The sequence below is a fragment of the Protopterus annectens genome, chromosome 2.part0, assembly GCF_019279795.1.
Source record: "Protopterus annectens isolate FY-2018-M chromosome 2.part0, PAN1.0, whole genome shotgun sequence".
Classification (NCBI taxonomy): Eukaryota; Metazoa; Chordata; order Ceratodontiformes; family Protopteridae; genus Protopterus; species Protopterus annectens.
The window spans coordinates 646,652,388-646,669,484 of NC_056728.1; the positions used below are offsets into that span (position 1 = coordinate 646,652,388).

General features: G+C 45.2%; 1 protein-coding gene across 1 annotated transcript in view; it reads left to right on the forward strand.

The window, feature by feature from the left end:
• The window catches only part of LOC122792770 (WD40 repeat-containing protein SMU1-like), a 445,652-nt gene extending 433,311 nt beyond the window's left edge, over window positions 1-12,341 (forward strand). The window contains exon 9 of the mRNA XM_044060342.1: window positions 11,861-12,341. Coding sequence (XP_043916277.1) covers window positions 11,861-11,959 — 99 coding nt within the window. The 3' untranslated portion in view covers window positions 11,960-12,341. The remainder of the gene's footprint in view (window positions 1-11,860) is intronic.
• The last annotated feature ends 4,756 nt before the right edge of the window (window positions 12,342-17,097 follow it).

A 17,097-nucleotide genomic window follows, 5' to 3' on the forward strand; every position in this document is an offset into this window, starting at 1 on the left:
CCTTAGTCCCACAAACTGTTCTTACAGACTCTGATAGAAAAAAAATGGCCTTTGTTCCACAGGAAAAGACTGATGTAATGGAATCCTATCTCGCCTACATTCATGACTGATGGGTTCGGAGCCGATCCATCGGCTCTGACTCGGCCAACTAGTACACTAGAACGAAGTCTCTTATTGGCTGGGCTACCCTCTATCCCAGGATGCACCACACCTGCTTCCCCAGATCTCGTTTGCCGCTTTACAAGCTAGAAGTGGTCTCGACTTGGCTGGAGCTAAGTGTACTTTTATTACTTTTTCTGGTCTTTTGACCTTGGGGTTTCTTCATAAATTAAATCAACAGCTGTTTTAACGGCTATTCCGTGCTTTTGTTGAGTGTTGAGTGTTATTGGTCGATCTTTATATATCGGTTGGTCGGGCGAGGCCCGTTTAAGTTAGAGGGCCTTTGCCCTTCGTAGTGGAGTGAGTGTGTTGTTTATTTTACTCCCTTTTTTCTTCCGGGCAAAGCCCATTTAAGTTAGAGGGCTTTTGCCCGTTGTTGTGTTCCCTTGTGGTTGTTGTCTCCCTTGTGAGGTAAACCTCGTCTCTAGATAGCTCGTGCCCTTTTTTTCTCGCGCTCTAACAGTTTTTTTAGTCACTTCTGTTCCTTGCGTGTAATTAGGGTATTGCATAGTGTTTTTTTTGCATTAAGATGTCTAAAGAACAAAAATCTGGGTTCAAAAAGTGCACTAGGTGCAATTATAAAATGTCTATTACAGTCATGCTATTTGCGTGTATTGTTTAGGGCCAAAGCATTTGCAAGAGACATGTAGTGTGTGTCATGCTTTTTCTGCTAGGGTTCTTCAAGAACGAAAAAATAAATTGATCCTGAAGGGTCTTATTAAGCCCTCTTTTGAGGAAGCTTTGGCTTCATCTTCTCCTACTGCTTCTAAAAAGAAAAGGTCGTCGGCTCTGACCAGTCCGTCGGAGCCGACTACTAAGAAGCATAAGTCGACCTCTTCTTCCTCGGCTCCACTGACTTCAGAGCTGAGGGTCGAAGGGTCTGCCTCGATGCCTCTTTCCTCGGCTCCATTAGTTTCGGAGCCGCAGGTTGGAGCATCGAGAGGCGAATCACCTTCCTCGGTTCCATTGGTCTCGGAGCCGGTGGAGGTGTGCAGCTCAGACTCTTCCCCCTCGGCTCCGAAAGCTCCTTCGGCGCCGATCCTTATTCGTACTGTGCCGGAATCGGCGCCGATAGTGTTGGAGCCCTTTCGGAGCCGGTCCCCTACATTGTCTGAGCCGAGAGGGAAGTCGTCTCGACCCCTTTCTACTTCCTCTAAATCCTCCAAATTGTCAGATTCAGATTTGGATAGGGTTATTCAGAGGCTTTTCCAGTCTCCAGTTTTTGCACAAATGGTCTCGGCTCCGGCCCATTTGGCTTCGGAGCCAATCCCCCCCCTCGAAACTTTCGATTCCTCCTCCAACCTCCTCGGAGCCGTTGGGGTCGGTGATGGTGGAGCAAGGTGAAGCCGTACGGTCGGAACAGAGATCCCTTCGAGGTCTATCGGTACCAACCATTGTTCCTACCCTGTCCTCGGGTTCGGGGTTCGGTACTGGGACTTCCTCAGCCGGGGCCGAGGGGAACATCTTGGAACTAGGTGCCTAGTCTTCCCCTCGGAGCATCGGCTGCGGGGATTCCTAGTGCCGTCGTGGTCTCTCGGCCAGTGACCTCCATGGAGTCTGGAGGTCCTGCCTTTGAGGCCATGAGGAGCGCGCTGGCCATGTCCTTGCCGGCTCAGCAGGCTTCCATCTCACCGTTCCTAGACCTGGAGACTGGTGCTTCTGGCGTACTGCAGTCCCATGACAGCGGGGCCCCAGGGCCTGAGGATACCCCCATCAGGGGTTCCCTTCTTCCGGGGGGTCCGTCCGAAACTGCTTCGGATGAGCCTCCACAGAAGAAATTGTGCAAGAGGAAGCACGTAGACTCCCAAGATGAGTCTGTCACATCTGACACTGACCTCGATGACGCAGAGGGGTCCCCAAAATCATCTTTGGATGATGTCTCTTTCTCGGATATCCTTGAGATTCTGAGACAGAGAGGAGATTGGCAGGCCAAAACCCCTTCCGCTGAGGAGTCAGTCTTCCTCAAGGCCTTTCGAGGCCCAGCCCTCCGCCTCCTGGGTGTCTCCGCCCTTCGATGAATTACTTGATTTGGTTTCTCGAAGGGCTTGGGAACACCCTGATTCTGTGGAACCGGTGCCTGCAAGACCCAATAAATTTCTTTCAGCCCCCCTCAAAAGGAATTTTTAACAAAAGGAGTTCCTGTAGATGCAATGGTGATGGCATCTGCCACACAGCAGGACGTGGCAGAGGCTTCAACGTCTATCCACCCTCCTAATAAGGATTCCAGGAGCATGGATAGGTACGGGAAGCGTACCCTTTCTTCAGTGGCCTTTACCTTACGGTCACTGAATTACTTATGTCATTTTACTAGGCTCCAAAGGGACCTCCTTAAAGAGCTAAGTGAGTCCCTCACAGGTAATCTACCTGAGGCGTTAGCCCACACTGTTGGCGCCCAGATGACTACCTTATCTTCCATTGTGAACTCGTCCATGAGACTCATCTTGTATGCGGCCGAGGGGGCGAGTAGAGCAGCGGGAACAGGCGTCGCCCTCAGGAGACACGCCTGGTTACGCTTGTGTTCCTTTGCGGAGGCCTTCAAGTCTTCCTTCGCCGACGCCCCCTTTGATGGGTCCTCTTTGTTTGGACCCAAGGTGAAGGACACACTGACTCGGTGCGACCAGAAGGGCAAGACCTTGACTGCCATTGGGGCCCGTTTTTCCGCTCCCTCTAGGCCTTACCCCAAGGCCCAGAGAGGAGGGAAAATGTGGTTCAGGAAAACTCAGAGGTCTTTCCTTACTCCACCCAGTGATCCCCCCCTCTAGAGGCAGTGGGGGGGGATTCAGGAAGACGTCACCCCAGAGGTGGCAGAGGCCCCTGTAACTCTGGAGACCGCGATTCCTTTCGTGGTTCCTCCTACGCTCAACGTCCCAGAGTTAGTGCTCGACTGTGCAGCTCCGGAGCCAGTCGGGGGTCATTTTGCGGAACACCCACAAGCTTGGGAAGCTATTACCAGCGACCAGTGGGTGCTCCGGATTATTACCGGAGGCTATCTCATTCCCTTCATCAAGCCCCCCCTTCCCTTCAGGGAAATCCCGGACGTGCCACCCAGTCAGCGGGATCAAGCAGCAATAGAGGTTTCAAAGCTGCTAGAAAAAGGAGTCATCCAGCCTGTCCCCACCGATCAGATCGTATCAGGAACTTACTCAAGACTATTTTTGGTGCCAAAAAAGACAGGGGACTTCAGGCCCATTTTGGACCTCAGTTCATTGAATCGCTTTGTGAAAAAGTCCAAATTCCGAATGATCACTCTTCAGTCCATTCTCCCACTATTGGAGAAGGATGTCTGGATGGGCTCCATAGATCTCAAGGACGCTTACTATCACATTCTGTAAGTCAAGAGTCCAGGAGTCATTTACGCTTCCGCCTGGGAGATAGTCATTTCCAGTTCTGAGCACTGCCCTTTGGTCTCACCACAGCCCCCAGGGTGTTCACCAAGTGTCTGGCAGTGGTGACTGCTCACCTGAGAAGTCTAGGATTCCAAGTGTTTCCATATCTAGACGACTGGCTCCTTACTGCCACCTCCAAGCATCTACTATTTCAGGCGCTCATGGCCACAGTCACCTTGGGCCGTTTCCTAGGAATTACTTTCAACTGGCAAAAATCTGTACTACAGCCATCTCAGCGTATTACCTTTATAGGCGCAGAGTTAGATACAAAAAGGATGCGCGCCTTCTTACCGGCAGCAAGGATTCAAGTTTTACAGAACCAAGTTCGATCCTGCCTCCCTCTATCAAGAGCTCCGGCCCATCTGATTCTACAGGTATTGGGCTCGATGGCATCAACTATTCTCCTAGTCCCCTTAGCCAGACTGCACATGCGGGTGCTGCAATGGCTACTGTCGGTTCAATGGTCCTATCAGGAACTCCCCTTGAACCACTTGGTTATGATTACGGAAAGTTGCCGTCGAGATCTGCGTTGGTGGCTCCTCCGATCCAATCTCGACCAGGAGCGACCTTTTATTCCTCAGTCCCCCGTTGCCACTGTGACCACGGACGCCTCCCAGGTAGGGTGGGGGGGTCATTACCTGGACAGGTCTGTCCAAGGCACATGGCAACCCCAGGAAGCGCATTTGCACATCAATATCCTGGAAATGAGAGCGGTACTACTGGTACTACAAGCTCTCCATCACGCTCTCCCGCAAGGTCTGATTGCTATCCTATCCGACAACATGTCGGTAGTTTGGTATATAAACAAGCAAGGTGGGACCAGGTCGTACCCACTGTGCAGAGAAGCCATGAGACTTTGGCACTGGGCGGTAGCTACCAACCGCTTCCTAATGGCAACGCACATACCGGGGGAATCCAATGTGATTGCGGACAGACTAAGCAGGACTGTCCTGTTACCCCACGAGTGGTCCCTCAACCAAAGAGTGACTGCGAAAATCTTCGCCAACTGGGGTCTCCCTTGCTGCGACTTGTTTGCCAGCCCCCACAATGCGAAGTGCAGAGAGTTCTTCACTCTGACCCCCTCTCAGGGACAGATTCCCAGGGACGCTCTAACCCACATTTGGCCCCCCGGTCTCCTTTATGCCTTCCCTCCGGTTCCCCTCCTGCCAAGGGTGATACAGAAGGCAATTTACCTGGAGAGCGACATGATTTTGATTGCCCCACACTGGCCTCGTCAGGTTTGGTTCCCCTTCCTTCGGAGGTATGCGGTAGAAGGTCCATGGTTTCTGGACCCGGTGCCAGACCTGTTGACTCATCAGTCAGGACAGTCTCACCCATCTCTCAGGTCCTTGAGGTTGGCGGCGTGGTTACTCCGCTTCCATCCTTAGTCAGGGACAATTCCCTTTCTCCGGAGGTTATCCACATATTGTCTTCTCACAAACCTTCCACTGTCAAACTGTATTCCAGCAAATGGAAAAGGTTTGCCCTTTGGGCACAGCAACGAGGTATAGACCCTCTTACTGCCCCAGTATCGGAGGTCTTGAATTTCCTGGCCTCTCTTTTTCAGTTGGGCTCCTCAGTTTCCACAATTAATGTTCAGCTAGCGGCCATCTCTAATTTTCATGTTTCTTTTGAACCTTCATTAATGTCAAACAAACTTTGCAAGTCTTTCCTTAAAGGAGCGTGGCTCCTTAGGCCCCCAATATCTCATCCTGTCCCCCCTTGGGACCTAAATTTGGTTCTGGCTGCCTTAACTACCCGCCCCTTTGAACCGGCAGCTACCTGCGATTTGAAATTCCTGTCCTGGAAAAACCGCCTTTTTAGTGGCCATAACTTCGGCCAGGCGGGTTTCAGAGCTTCAGGCTCTTTGTTCTAATCCTCCTTATTTGATTTTTCACAAGCATAGAGTGTCCCTTAAACTAAATCCCTCTTTTTTACCAAAGGTAGCTTCTTCTTTCTGCATTCAACAGTCTCTAGAGCTCCCTGTATTTTTTCCCGAATTCTCCAATAACGCAGAATATATCCTTCATCAGTTGGATGTCCATAGACAACTGCGTTTTTATTTGAACAGAACTGCTCAGACGCGGAAATCAAATCAGCTGTTTGTGTCTTTTGCAATAAACAGATTGGGTCAACCAGTAGCTAAAACCTCCATAGCCAAATGGATTAAAGATTGCATCTCTTTCATTTATTCGCAGGCTGACAAAGAGCTTCCCTTTCCAGTCAGGGCTCATTCTACCAGGGCAATGGCTACTTCTGTAGCTTTTCACTCCAAATTATCGATAGATGATATTTGTGCTGCGGCTACCTGGACTTCTCCGCAGACTTTCATTTCTCATTACAAGCTAGATGTGGTTTCTCGAGGCAGGGCTTCCTTTGGTTCCACAGTTCTCAGGAGTATTTTCCAATGAGCCACCCGGGATTTAGGTGCTAGGGATGCTGTCCCATCAGTCATGAATGTAGGCGAGATAGGATTCCATTACATCTTTTAGTTATGTACTTACCATAACTTCAGATGTATGGGATCCATCTCGCCTACATTCATACGACCCACCCTCCTTCCCCCTTCCATTCGGATTTGAGGAAATGTGGATCCATTTGGAGATCTTCTCTTGAAGAACTTTAGTTGGTTGGAGTAACTACTATTTTTTCTGTGTTTGCATGTAAGTATGAAAGCGAACAAACAAGATCTGGGGAAGCAGGTGTGGTGCATCCTGGGATAGAGGGTAGCCCAGCCAATAAGAGACTTCGTTCTAGTGTACTAGTTGGCAGAGTCGGAGCCGATGGATCGGCTCCGAACCCATCAGTCATGAATGTAGGCGAGATGGATCCCATACATCTGAAGTTATGGTAAGTACATAACTAAAAGTTTCTCTCACTAAGTACTTAATGGAAGTAGCCCAGGTCTGTACCAGGGAACTCCTGAGAGCCCTAGGTTAGATGACATCCTGCACCCTAATGATTCTTCTAGGTTACATCGTGTCCTGCACCTTAATGATTCCCTTAGCAAAGCTCCACATGAGGAAAATACAGTGGTACCTGAAAAATGTAGGGTGCTAGCACAAATATCCCTTTAGTTTCAAATTAAAACTGCTTCCCCTCTTGGAAAGGGAGCTGTTTTGGTGAATGGAGGCATGCAATCAGAGCAAATAAGTACCCTTCTAGTGCCAGTTAGGAAACCAAGCGATGACAGCAGATGCCTCAGATCTAACATGGGGCACCCACTCATGCAATCTGAAGGTACAGTGCAAATGGGAAAGAGCTTTCTTAAAGACTCACATCACTGTAAAGGAAAGGATGGTGGTCCTCAGAGGCAGCTTTCATACAGAGCTGGAAGCCTGCACTTTGCTGCTAAAGATGGACACCACCACAGTTATGTGGTATATGGACAACCAAGGAGGTACCCACTCCTGCCCGGAAAATTTGTGAAGCAGCACGAGTAGGTTGCTTCTATTGACACAGTTCCTTCAAGCAGAAAACAGCCTTGTAGACCATCAAAGCAGTTCTGCAGCAGACTCCCAACAAGTGAATATTGGAAGTCCCCATTCAAAGAAATTATAGGTGGGGTATACTAAAAGTAGACCTTACCTCAAAACAAAACAGGCAAGCAAGTACATTTAAAGGGATCCAGAGCACAGGACCTGGAGGTTGGATGCTTATTTCGGTATGCTTCCCCTCCCATATCTCTCATCTCTAGGTTACTTGTGATGATCAAGAAAGAAGGGATGATGGTTATACTAATAGTATCCTTTTGGCTAGGTCAAAATTGGTTCCATCTGTTGCATAACATGAGCAGACAGAAACCATGGATGCTACCGCAGGAGGTGAACCTTTTAAACCTGAACAATGGAGCCACCATTTGCAGCCTGAATGATATGATCCTGATCCCTATCTGTTCGATAAGGATATTTTGGTTATTTTGAAAGAGACCAGAAGGCCCAGCACCAGAAGATTATACATCTCAAAATGGAAGAGATTACTGGTATAGTGCAAGGCTAAAGGGCAGCAAACTTTGCTAGCCAATGTTTTGTTGGTACTCTTATGTGGTGGAACTGTTCTCCTAAGGGGTCATCCCACTGCATTAAAATTCATGCCCCTGCCCATCTCTGTCTGCCTGCTTCTACATCAACTGTTACTCTCGCAGACTGTTGTAAAACCAGTTCTCATGAGAATTACCTATTTAAAGCCTCACAGGAGTGCCCCAGCTCCTGCCTGGGACTTCAATTTTGTACTAAAAAAACTCATCTGGGCCCACTTTGAGTTTGCTACATCTTCAGATATCAAACTTCTGTCTTTGAAAACTATTAGCTTTGTAGTAGTGACCTCACCTTGAAAGGATCCGAGTTAGAGGCACCTGTGTAAAAAGCCCTTTCTAAGATTTCACGAAGGTAGAGTTTCAGTGAGAACAAATCCTTCATTCCCTTCATGCCCAATGTAGCCTCAGAACTTTCTTTGAATCAAGCAGTTCATCTCCCTTTGTTCTATCCCAGCCTTCAGAATTGTGGAGAAAAAAACTTGCTTTCACTGAATGTGTACAATACAGCTCAAGGTTTACTTGCATAGGACCAAAGCCCTTAGAAAATCAACTACTTGTTGCCTTTGCCTCTAACAAGCTAGGACAACCTGTTACCAAACAGTGCCAAAATGGATCTCTAATTGCATATTTTTCTTATAAGAACTATGGGGAAATGTACCTGAAAACACTAGAACTCATTCTGGCATGGTCACTGCTACCACTATTGCTGTCACTGGAAGAGTGTCTACTCAGGCTGTACTGGTAGAGCTACCTGGTCCTCAGTTCAAACCTTTTCCTGATGCTGCAGTTTGTCTTGTGCTTCTAAAGTTAGTACACGATTTGCCTCTGCAGTCTTGCAGGAGCGTCTGTCTTCCCCTTGATACTTGGTATCCATAAACATTTTCCTGTAGCTTTGGAAATCCTCCCAAGAAGCTATTACTGTAACAGTGAAACACGATGAACGTAGTACAGTTGTGTCGACTTACCAGGAATGTTGATGTTAGTGTCTTCACTGTAGCAATATCCTTTCCCCTCCCTCCTTCCCTTCTCTTTGGTTATGGGTTGGTCTGGGTTCCTTCTTTTCTTCCCTTTTAGGTCCCCTCTACCATATATAAGCTCCCAACAGATCTCTGTCCCACCATGCCTACTGGGGAGAATATGAATGGGTGGTGCTGCTGTTCCTGTCAAGTAAGTGCAAGAAAGACCTGAGGTAATACCTCCAGCCCGTGACCCCAGTGCCCTTGTGTCAGAGGGGAGGAGATCTTTTGGGCCTGGTGGATGGAATCTGTTGTATTTGGGATGGCTAAAGGCTTCTATAACAGGAGAACCCAGGAAGTTATTGTAATAGTGAAGACAAACCTGACATCTGCATTTATGGCAGGATGACAAGCTGTTCTCTCATTCTAACCCTGTAAGCCTGGCATCCAAGTACCCTACAGGTGGTCACTGACAACACGCACATTTTTTTTTTACATAAATAGGAGGGTACCCTTTTTATCAGCTGTGCTTAGTAGTCTTGATGGCATGGGAGATGTCAACAAAGCTGGGTCTTCACTTTCCTGCTTCATACATCCCCTTCAATCAGAATTATGGTGTAGCTGAGTTGGGTCTAGGTCAGACAATGAATGGAAACTAAACTGGACTTTTCTTGGCACCCCTTTATTCAGTTAGGTCAAAAAGTTCTGTATCCTGCCAGTGTAAGCAGGGAATTGCTTCTCTTGGCCATGGACAGCAAGTCTCTGGGTTAGATAGGCAAGTACAGAGAGATATTTTTTTTTTATTGGCCTAAGTGGGTCAGGCTAAATAATCTTTCTGACTTCTGTATGCGTTTGAAAATAAGTACATGAAACAATTGATAAGACTACTGTACTGAAATTAACTGGAAACAACTGAAATGAAAGTCTTTATCTGTTAATTACCCAAACTCGTGCTGAACAAGAGCCAGACTCTCCTTTATGTGCTAAGTCCTGTGTACTTTTCAGAATGAATTCTCCAAACACTGTAGTTCATTTAATAAGGCTTTACTAGATGTTCACAATATCCGAATACTGTCTTAATTAACAGTGCTGATAAACAATATCCAGAGTTACTGCACGTCATACTCTGATTGTCCTGAACAACGTAAACTAAAATAGTCCTTTTTTTGACCTGTCTTCGGGCTCGAATGCCTGTATTGTAGCTTAATCTGCTCTGTAATGACAGGTTGAACGAACTGACTAACCTCCCTAACTGTATCCGAAGAATATTTTAATAATACCAAAACCGTGTAATGCTTTGCACGTCCTCTTAGTCTTGGTTCCCTGGGTTTCCAGGCCTGGTCTTAATCTAACATTCCATTAAGGAACATTTTGTGGCAGGAAAGATTGTAGCTTTCCCTTGAGAAGAACATTCTGTATTTCTGTATTTTCTGCACACTTTATGCTTATTTTTCCTTTCTAATAAACTTTCTCTGAAACTGAATGCATACATGTCTGACTCCATATTTCAGGCCTTATTCTACCTAAATGTACTATAGTGAATTTACTGAGAATACCCTAACAGTACATGTGAATAAATGATTTCTCATTAAATCCCTTGTTTTCCATGGCATACAGTAGGAGTGAAATTTCAAGGATAATCACTTTCTTGTATGCATAAACTTGCTATAAATTCTCAGAGAATAAATATATATTATATATATATATATATATATATATATATATATATATATATATATATATATATATATATAAATTCATGATATTTGGACAAGGAAGATATGCTAATAACAAGGAAGATATGCTAATAACCTCACAAAACATTAGAACAGGATGGCCCAGTCCGTGTAGTTCTTTCTCTGTTTGACTGCCGGTCTTTGTGGAAGAAATCATACTGTGGCACATCTAGGTTGCTGTCAACCAGAGGCTTCCTTCTCTGCTGCCATTTCTAGACTAGAAGTTTAGCACACAGTTCACAGGTAACAGTTTTCCAGGATCTCAAGGCACAGGATCTAAGGTCTGCTCATCACTGGGGACAACATATCATTTTGACATAAATGCTGACCCTTCATCTAGCCCTAACAGTGTTCAGATTAGACACTGTTAGCACTGTACTTTGTCACAGCACAGTGTAGTGCAGTATGTCAAGGAGGTAGCCATGTCATATCACATAGTGTAGTGCAGTATGTCAAGGAGGTAACCATGTCATAGCGCGTAGTGTAGTGCAATATGTCAAGGAGGCAGACATTCTTTTCCCATCTGCAGACTGGCTTTGATGGTACAGGAACAGACAATCCAAGCAAACTTGACTCTGCTTTTATGTTCTAACTCAGGAAAGTTCTCTTGTTGGGCATTCCACACAGAGAGATCTTGATCTTTTATGAGAGGAAATTGGACAGAAAATCTTTCTTTCACGATAAAAAAGACAGTTCTCCAGAAGTAGATCAATTGTTTCCTGAATGATTAGCATTATTTTTCCAAGTTTCTTTGTAACTAAATCTGAGTGACAGATGCCTTTCCTGTCATTTGGTGACTGGGTCTTCTTTGTCCCTTTCCTGCAGTACCTTTAATCTAGAAGCTGCTGTAGAAGGACAAAGGAAAGCTCATACTTACAATGCCTACCAATTTGTCTTATTAATACAAATGGTGTCTAACGTAGTTACTCATTTCTTTTATAGCACATTGTTAAAGCAGCATGTGACCGGTATCCCAAACCTTGTTTTCTTAAGTTTGTCACTTTGGAGGATCCAGAGTTGATACCAAACAGATATTTTTCTTTTCTAGTAAAGTCCCTTTTTTTTTTTTTAAAGCATCAGCTATCAGAAAGCCGCACCTTTGTAAATGGACTAAATTTTCTTATGGATGTGAAAAGGAAGCAAGCAGATCCTACTTTGTATCCTTGATATTGGTACACTTTCTTGAAAGTCTGCATTCATTTAGCTTGTTGATTGGTTTTATTATTATGTTATATTTATTTGTTAGTTAACTGGGTAACTGATCCTTAGTGGACACTTTTCAGTCATGACTTGAGCAACCGCAAGGATAAGGTAAACTGTATTGTATACAGATGAATGGTTTAAAGTAACCATTCTGGATGGTTGGAAGAAACTGTAGTAATTTGATAAAATGCACATCGACACGGAGAACATGCAGTTTCCACACACAGTAGTTAGTGGTATGGATTGAAACCTAGGTCTTAGAGGTGTTGCCACGGAGCCTTTATCATACCTGTAAATATTCTGATCTTTTCAACTTCTTGAATGTCCTGTGCAGAAAGTGATGTATTGTTTTGATTCAGCTTTTTTTCTTTTTGTGTTTAATAGGTTCACGAGAAGGATGTTATTGGCATTGCACACCATCCACATCAGAATCTTATCGGTACCTACAGTGAAGATGGCCTGCTAAAACTCTGGAAACCCTAGATGGTGGTTGTTTATATAAACCAATTGCAACCTGGACTTATTTATATAAATATATTTTAATTCTGTTGGAAAACAGAAGACAAAGTGCGCATTTTTCATTCTTCCTTTTAAAGCCTGTAAGAGAGGACTGAACTGGGTTAACTTTTTATGGACCACAAAGCTGTTCTAGTTTTACTTTAACAAAGATAACTCTGGACTTTTCAGTTTTATGAAACCAGTAGGATTTGGTCTCATACCTTGTTAGGACAGCAAGAAGACTGCTATGTTCTTACACAGTGCTTTCTTTGTGATATCCACTGCTTATATCAGTATTGTAATGTACATTTACTTGCTGATGATACATGAAAACTTGTGAACCTCTGTAAAGTTTTTTTTTAATTTACTCAGGTGTGCTTGTGCTTATTTATATAACTCCTTGATTTTGTTACTTCAGATACACCATTTGCCAATGTAAGTGCTAATACTTTGTGCCCTTCACTTGGAAACGTCTGAATCCTTCTGGATATTGCATGGACTCTGATGGTTTGAACCCAGGAAATAGTAGTGGAGCATTATTTTTCCATACAAATGTTTTGTATAGCATGGCAACATTGAAGCCCAAATTGAAATGGTAGATGAACTGTGAATGAGCTGGCTCTATCTTTCAACTAGTGAAGTCTGTTGTTTTAATTATCTTCCAAAGTGAGATTGAACCCCTTCAGGAAAGTCTGTAATCGAAACAGACAACACAGAGGACATAACTTTCTAGAAGGGCTTATGATAAAGACCTTGTGTATCTGCCCATTGAACATTTGCTGACACTTTTTTTTGTTCTTTTAGTACACTGTGTGCTCATCATGGATTCAGATTGGGGCTTTACAAAACCCTGTGTCACAGTTCTATTTTTCATAATGGTTGACTGTAATTTGAAAAGGCAAGTGGAGAGCTTGTGTTAGTGTTGTGGAGGGATAAAGCTCTGACTGCATCACAGGCATGAGCTCATCCATTGTCTCTGATGTTTGACAGTGCAGGAAAAGAGAATGGACACACCTGTCCTGTTGTTGGGGGGGGGGGGGTGCTTCCTACTGGGCTCACGCCACTATTCTGTGACAGCAACCTGACTGGAGAGCAGAGGGTTTGTCATGATGCAGGGAGCCGATGGCTGGAAAGACTTGGGACATGGCCATTTCAAGTCAGTGACTGCAACTTGTATTGGTGCATGTGGGTGATCAGGCTTGCATGGACGTTGTGGTGATGCGAGTGCTTACCTTACCAGTTGGGGGTGGAGGTTGCCCAAATTTAAAAAAGAAGATGCTTTTGTTGCTGGGATGCTGGCCAGCAAGAGCACAAAACACCCTGGTGGATGCCTGTAAGATGGCCCACCCATCTGAGAGGGCAGTCTCTGATTTGAGGAGAGGTTTTATGATCGGCAGTCATGCAGGCAAAGAACAGTACAGAAAAAAAAGCAACACCATCCTACGCAACTCCATGGACCTTTTGAAAGAAGACTGTTCAATAGAGAACATTCTTACTGGTAGTATGCAATTTTAGAATGTGGAGACTCTGAGGATTTTAGGCAGATGTACTTTCATAAGTCTTCATTGTGACAAGTTGAGGATGTCATATGTTAAGCTTAAATTTTGACAACTTCATTTTTAAGTTATTTCAATTTTGATGCAGAATGATACAAATTGCTGATAGGAAGCATTGATGAATTAAAATACTGAATGTATACTTTTAAATTGACTTTCTTCTTTTCCTAAGCCGGTTTGCTTTTTCGTGGTTTTATTTTTCTGCGTTTCCAGTTTCTGTTTCAGTTACAAATGTTATCTCCATAGGTAAGTCATGTTGGCTGTGTGTTGTAAGTAATGAACTTGTCCATCAGCTTACTGCCTTAGAGATATGATAGTGTGGCAAGGATTTTTTAAGCTATGAGAAAGAAACGTAAGAGGGAGAGTATGAAACAGAAATTTATGTTTAAACTTGAGGCAGACAGCAAAGGCCAGTCAGTGATACCCAGCAGCAAGAACTACATACAACTTACTGATACCAGTCATGACCTTGTCGTCCATCAGCTGTTTGGGGTTTAGATCATCCAAAGTATCTTTGTTGGCAGGATGATCATTTATATGAAGAGGAATTAGCCAGAAATGAATATAATTTCTGTAACCTGATCTTTTTCCACAAATGTCCCAGGGGAGCACATAGGTATAGTCTCCCACTGAGGCAGTCTGGGAACCGGTCTTTACAGGAATACACTGTGTTCCCTTTTCAGGATTTACGTTTTTTGCCAGTTGAAGTAAATGTTCAATATGCTTTGCAAAATCATCAGATCTGATGTTATCTAGTCACCATTCCTCACGTTAGGGTCTTGGATCCGATATCAGATTTGAGCCGGCAGACACAGACAACAGCTTAGCTCAAGCTTCTCCCCTCCCACAATGCTCTGCTGCCCTCCACTCCCTCAGATCTTGTCTGCCGCTTCAGTCAGACAGATGCAGATTGCTCAGCTCCTCATTTAGTGTAAGTGTATTTTGGGAACCAACCCCATGGACCTCCGGGTCGACAGCCCTGACTGGAGGGATGGTCTGTCCTGGGGGGACAGGAACTGTACCAACTACCAATCCCACTAGGGAAGGACCCAAACAGGGCCCCGGAGATCCCCTACCCTCCGCACTGCTCAACAGCCCCTGAGAATCCAAACCACTGATCGGATGAGGAGTGGTTAAATGGGAAGTGGGAGATTGGATCACCAACCTGTGGGCCAGGGAAGCCAGAAGCCACAACTGCATCTGAGCTTTTAAGAAAGGCCCGCATCATCCTGTCCATATCCATAGGAAGAGCACTCCTGGAAGATCGGAAGGATATGGAGGACCTGCTGGGAGAGTCGTGCCTGGAGCCTGAATGTCTTCTCTTGTGCTCCCTAGAGTGAGACCTACTAGAAGAGGACAGGGCCTGCACTGAGGACAAAGGATCCAAAGGGAGATCCTCCACTATAATCGGTTCCTGCATGACTCTCGGATCCGACCCAATCGGAGACGAAAACGAGGGATCCGAAATAACATACCTCGACTCTGATCCGAAACGGTCAGATCCTTGGGCACGGTTCCCGCCCTCCGGATCCGAAGGTCTAGAGTCCGTCACCCTGGATCCAGGAGAGGGAGCCGAAAAAGTCTGATCCGAAGGCTTTGGATCTGTACCCTTGGATCCAGGAGTAGACTCCCTGGACATTCTGGGACCCGAAGATCTCAGATCCAAAACTGCCCTGGCTGGAGCCAGACCCGAGGACTTTGGATCCGACAGCCTGGGTCGTTTGGATGGGGCCTCCTCCACAGGAATCCTCTTTCTAGCCCCTGAGGAGCCCGCCTTGGCCGGGTAACCAGTGACCAAGGGGCCTCCTTTGACCAAACCTTTAATAAGCAATTTGTTACGACAGTCAACCAAAGCTCTAGGATTGAAGGCGGCACAAATGCCGCACTCCACCTCGCCGTGGTCGCCGCCGAGACCATATAGACTCTCTTCGTGTGAGTCGGAAATAGGCTTTTTCCGACCACACGCGGAGCAACTTTTAAAACCTAGTGGTTTATCTGACAACTAACCTAAGGGAAAAAACTTCATCAAAGTCAAGACAAGCCAAAGATCCGAAACACCTAACAAGACCGTCTGAAACACTCAATGACCACTTACTACTACTTAAAACCACGCTAACCAGGCCACACAGTACACAAGAAACCCAACAAACCCGTGAAAAAGAGTGCCAAAAAGAAGTTCAAAACCATCCAGGAGGGGATACCGAGGGTAGGATGACTATCACCAACTTTAGAACAATGGAAAAACCAAATAAAAAAATTATGGATTGATGTATGCTATCTCATTTTGGTTCAAAGGTTAGAGATATTATCTAAGAGTGAACAAAAGGGCAAAACACTTTCTGCCACTAGACTTCATTTTTCTAACCCACAACAATACTAATCTAGGAGCCAGGGAGGAAGTAAACATTTCTGGTTTGAAAAATCCCAGCATTTTTCCTTCGACTCCTCTTCCAACAGGGCCCTCTGTGGTAGATGGGGAAGCTCCAATTTATTGACCACAGAATCAAGGGTTTAAAGGTACCATCTGATGTTTTAAATCATTGTTTATTCATTACCATTACGACTTCTGTTCCGTCCTTGGAACTGATACAGCCATTTCCAAGCTCGCGCCAGCCAAAAACTCTCAGCTAAGACCTCCCCATAGTGCCCCTCTCATAGTTACTTCAGATCTCGTTTGTTGCATTCCTAGTCAGACGTGCTAGCTATCTGTCTCAAAGCTAAGTAGAAAATTGTTAATTTTAAGACAGTTTCTCTTCAAAATTATTTAATTTTTAGTCAAGGTAGCCTTTTTCTCACTGCCGCCTATAATCTAAGCCTATTTCCTACCCTTTTCCTTGGTAATTTTTAATTTTTTACCTTTATTGGTACTGGCCCTCTCTCCTGTCTTTGACAGGCCTTTCCTTTTTACTAGTGGTATTTTTTTTTTTTTTTTTAAATAACATCGTTAGCATTTTCTCCCTTAATTTTTCTGTAGGATAGCCTTGTTGCCTTACTATGTCAGACAAAGCTAAGTTGGGATTTAAACTGTGTGACAAGTATGGACGTAAGATGGCTAACTCGTACTCATACTGTTTGGGCATGGATCATATTAAAGCTGACTGTGACATTTGTGCTAGTTTTAGTAATTGTACACTAGCAGAACATAAAAATAAACTTATCTTAAAAAGACATCTTTTTCAGAGGCTCTATCTGGGTCGGAGGTCTCACCCCCTCCAAAAACCGAAAAAACATAAGGACAAATGGAGTCACTCAGTCCTGCACCTCCGTCAGTCATAGAACCGAGTTGGCTCTGTGTTTCGCCGATGCCCGCAGCACAGATCTCTTTGGCACCAGGCTCTGTGTCTTCTCCCTTGTCCCTCGGTGCTGTCCATGATATTCACCCCTATTTCGGTTCCGACATCAGCCCACTGACTTCGGTGCCGTCCTTGGATCCGTCATTGGCTTTGATGACTCTACCTGCTTCAGCACCATCCCCAGCCATGGTGCCGACAGTTTCTTCAGCTCCATCGGCTGCAAAACTCAAATACCTGCCAAGGACAAGATACTTCCACTCCGGTGCATACTGTC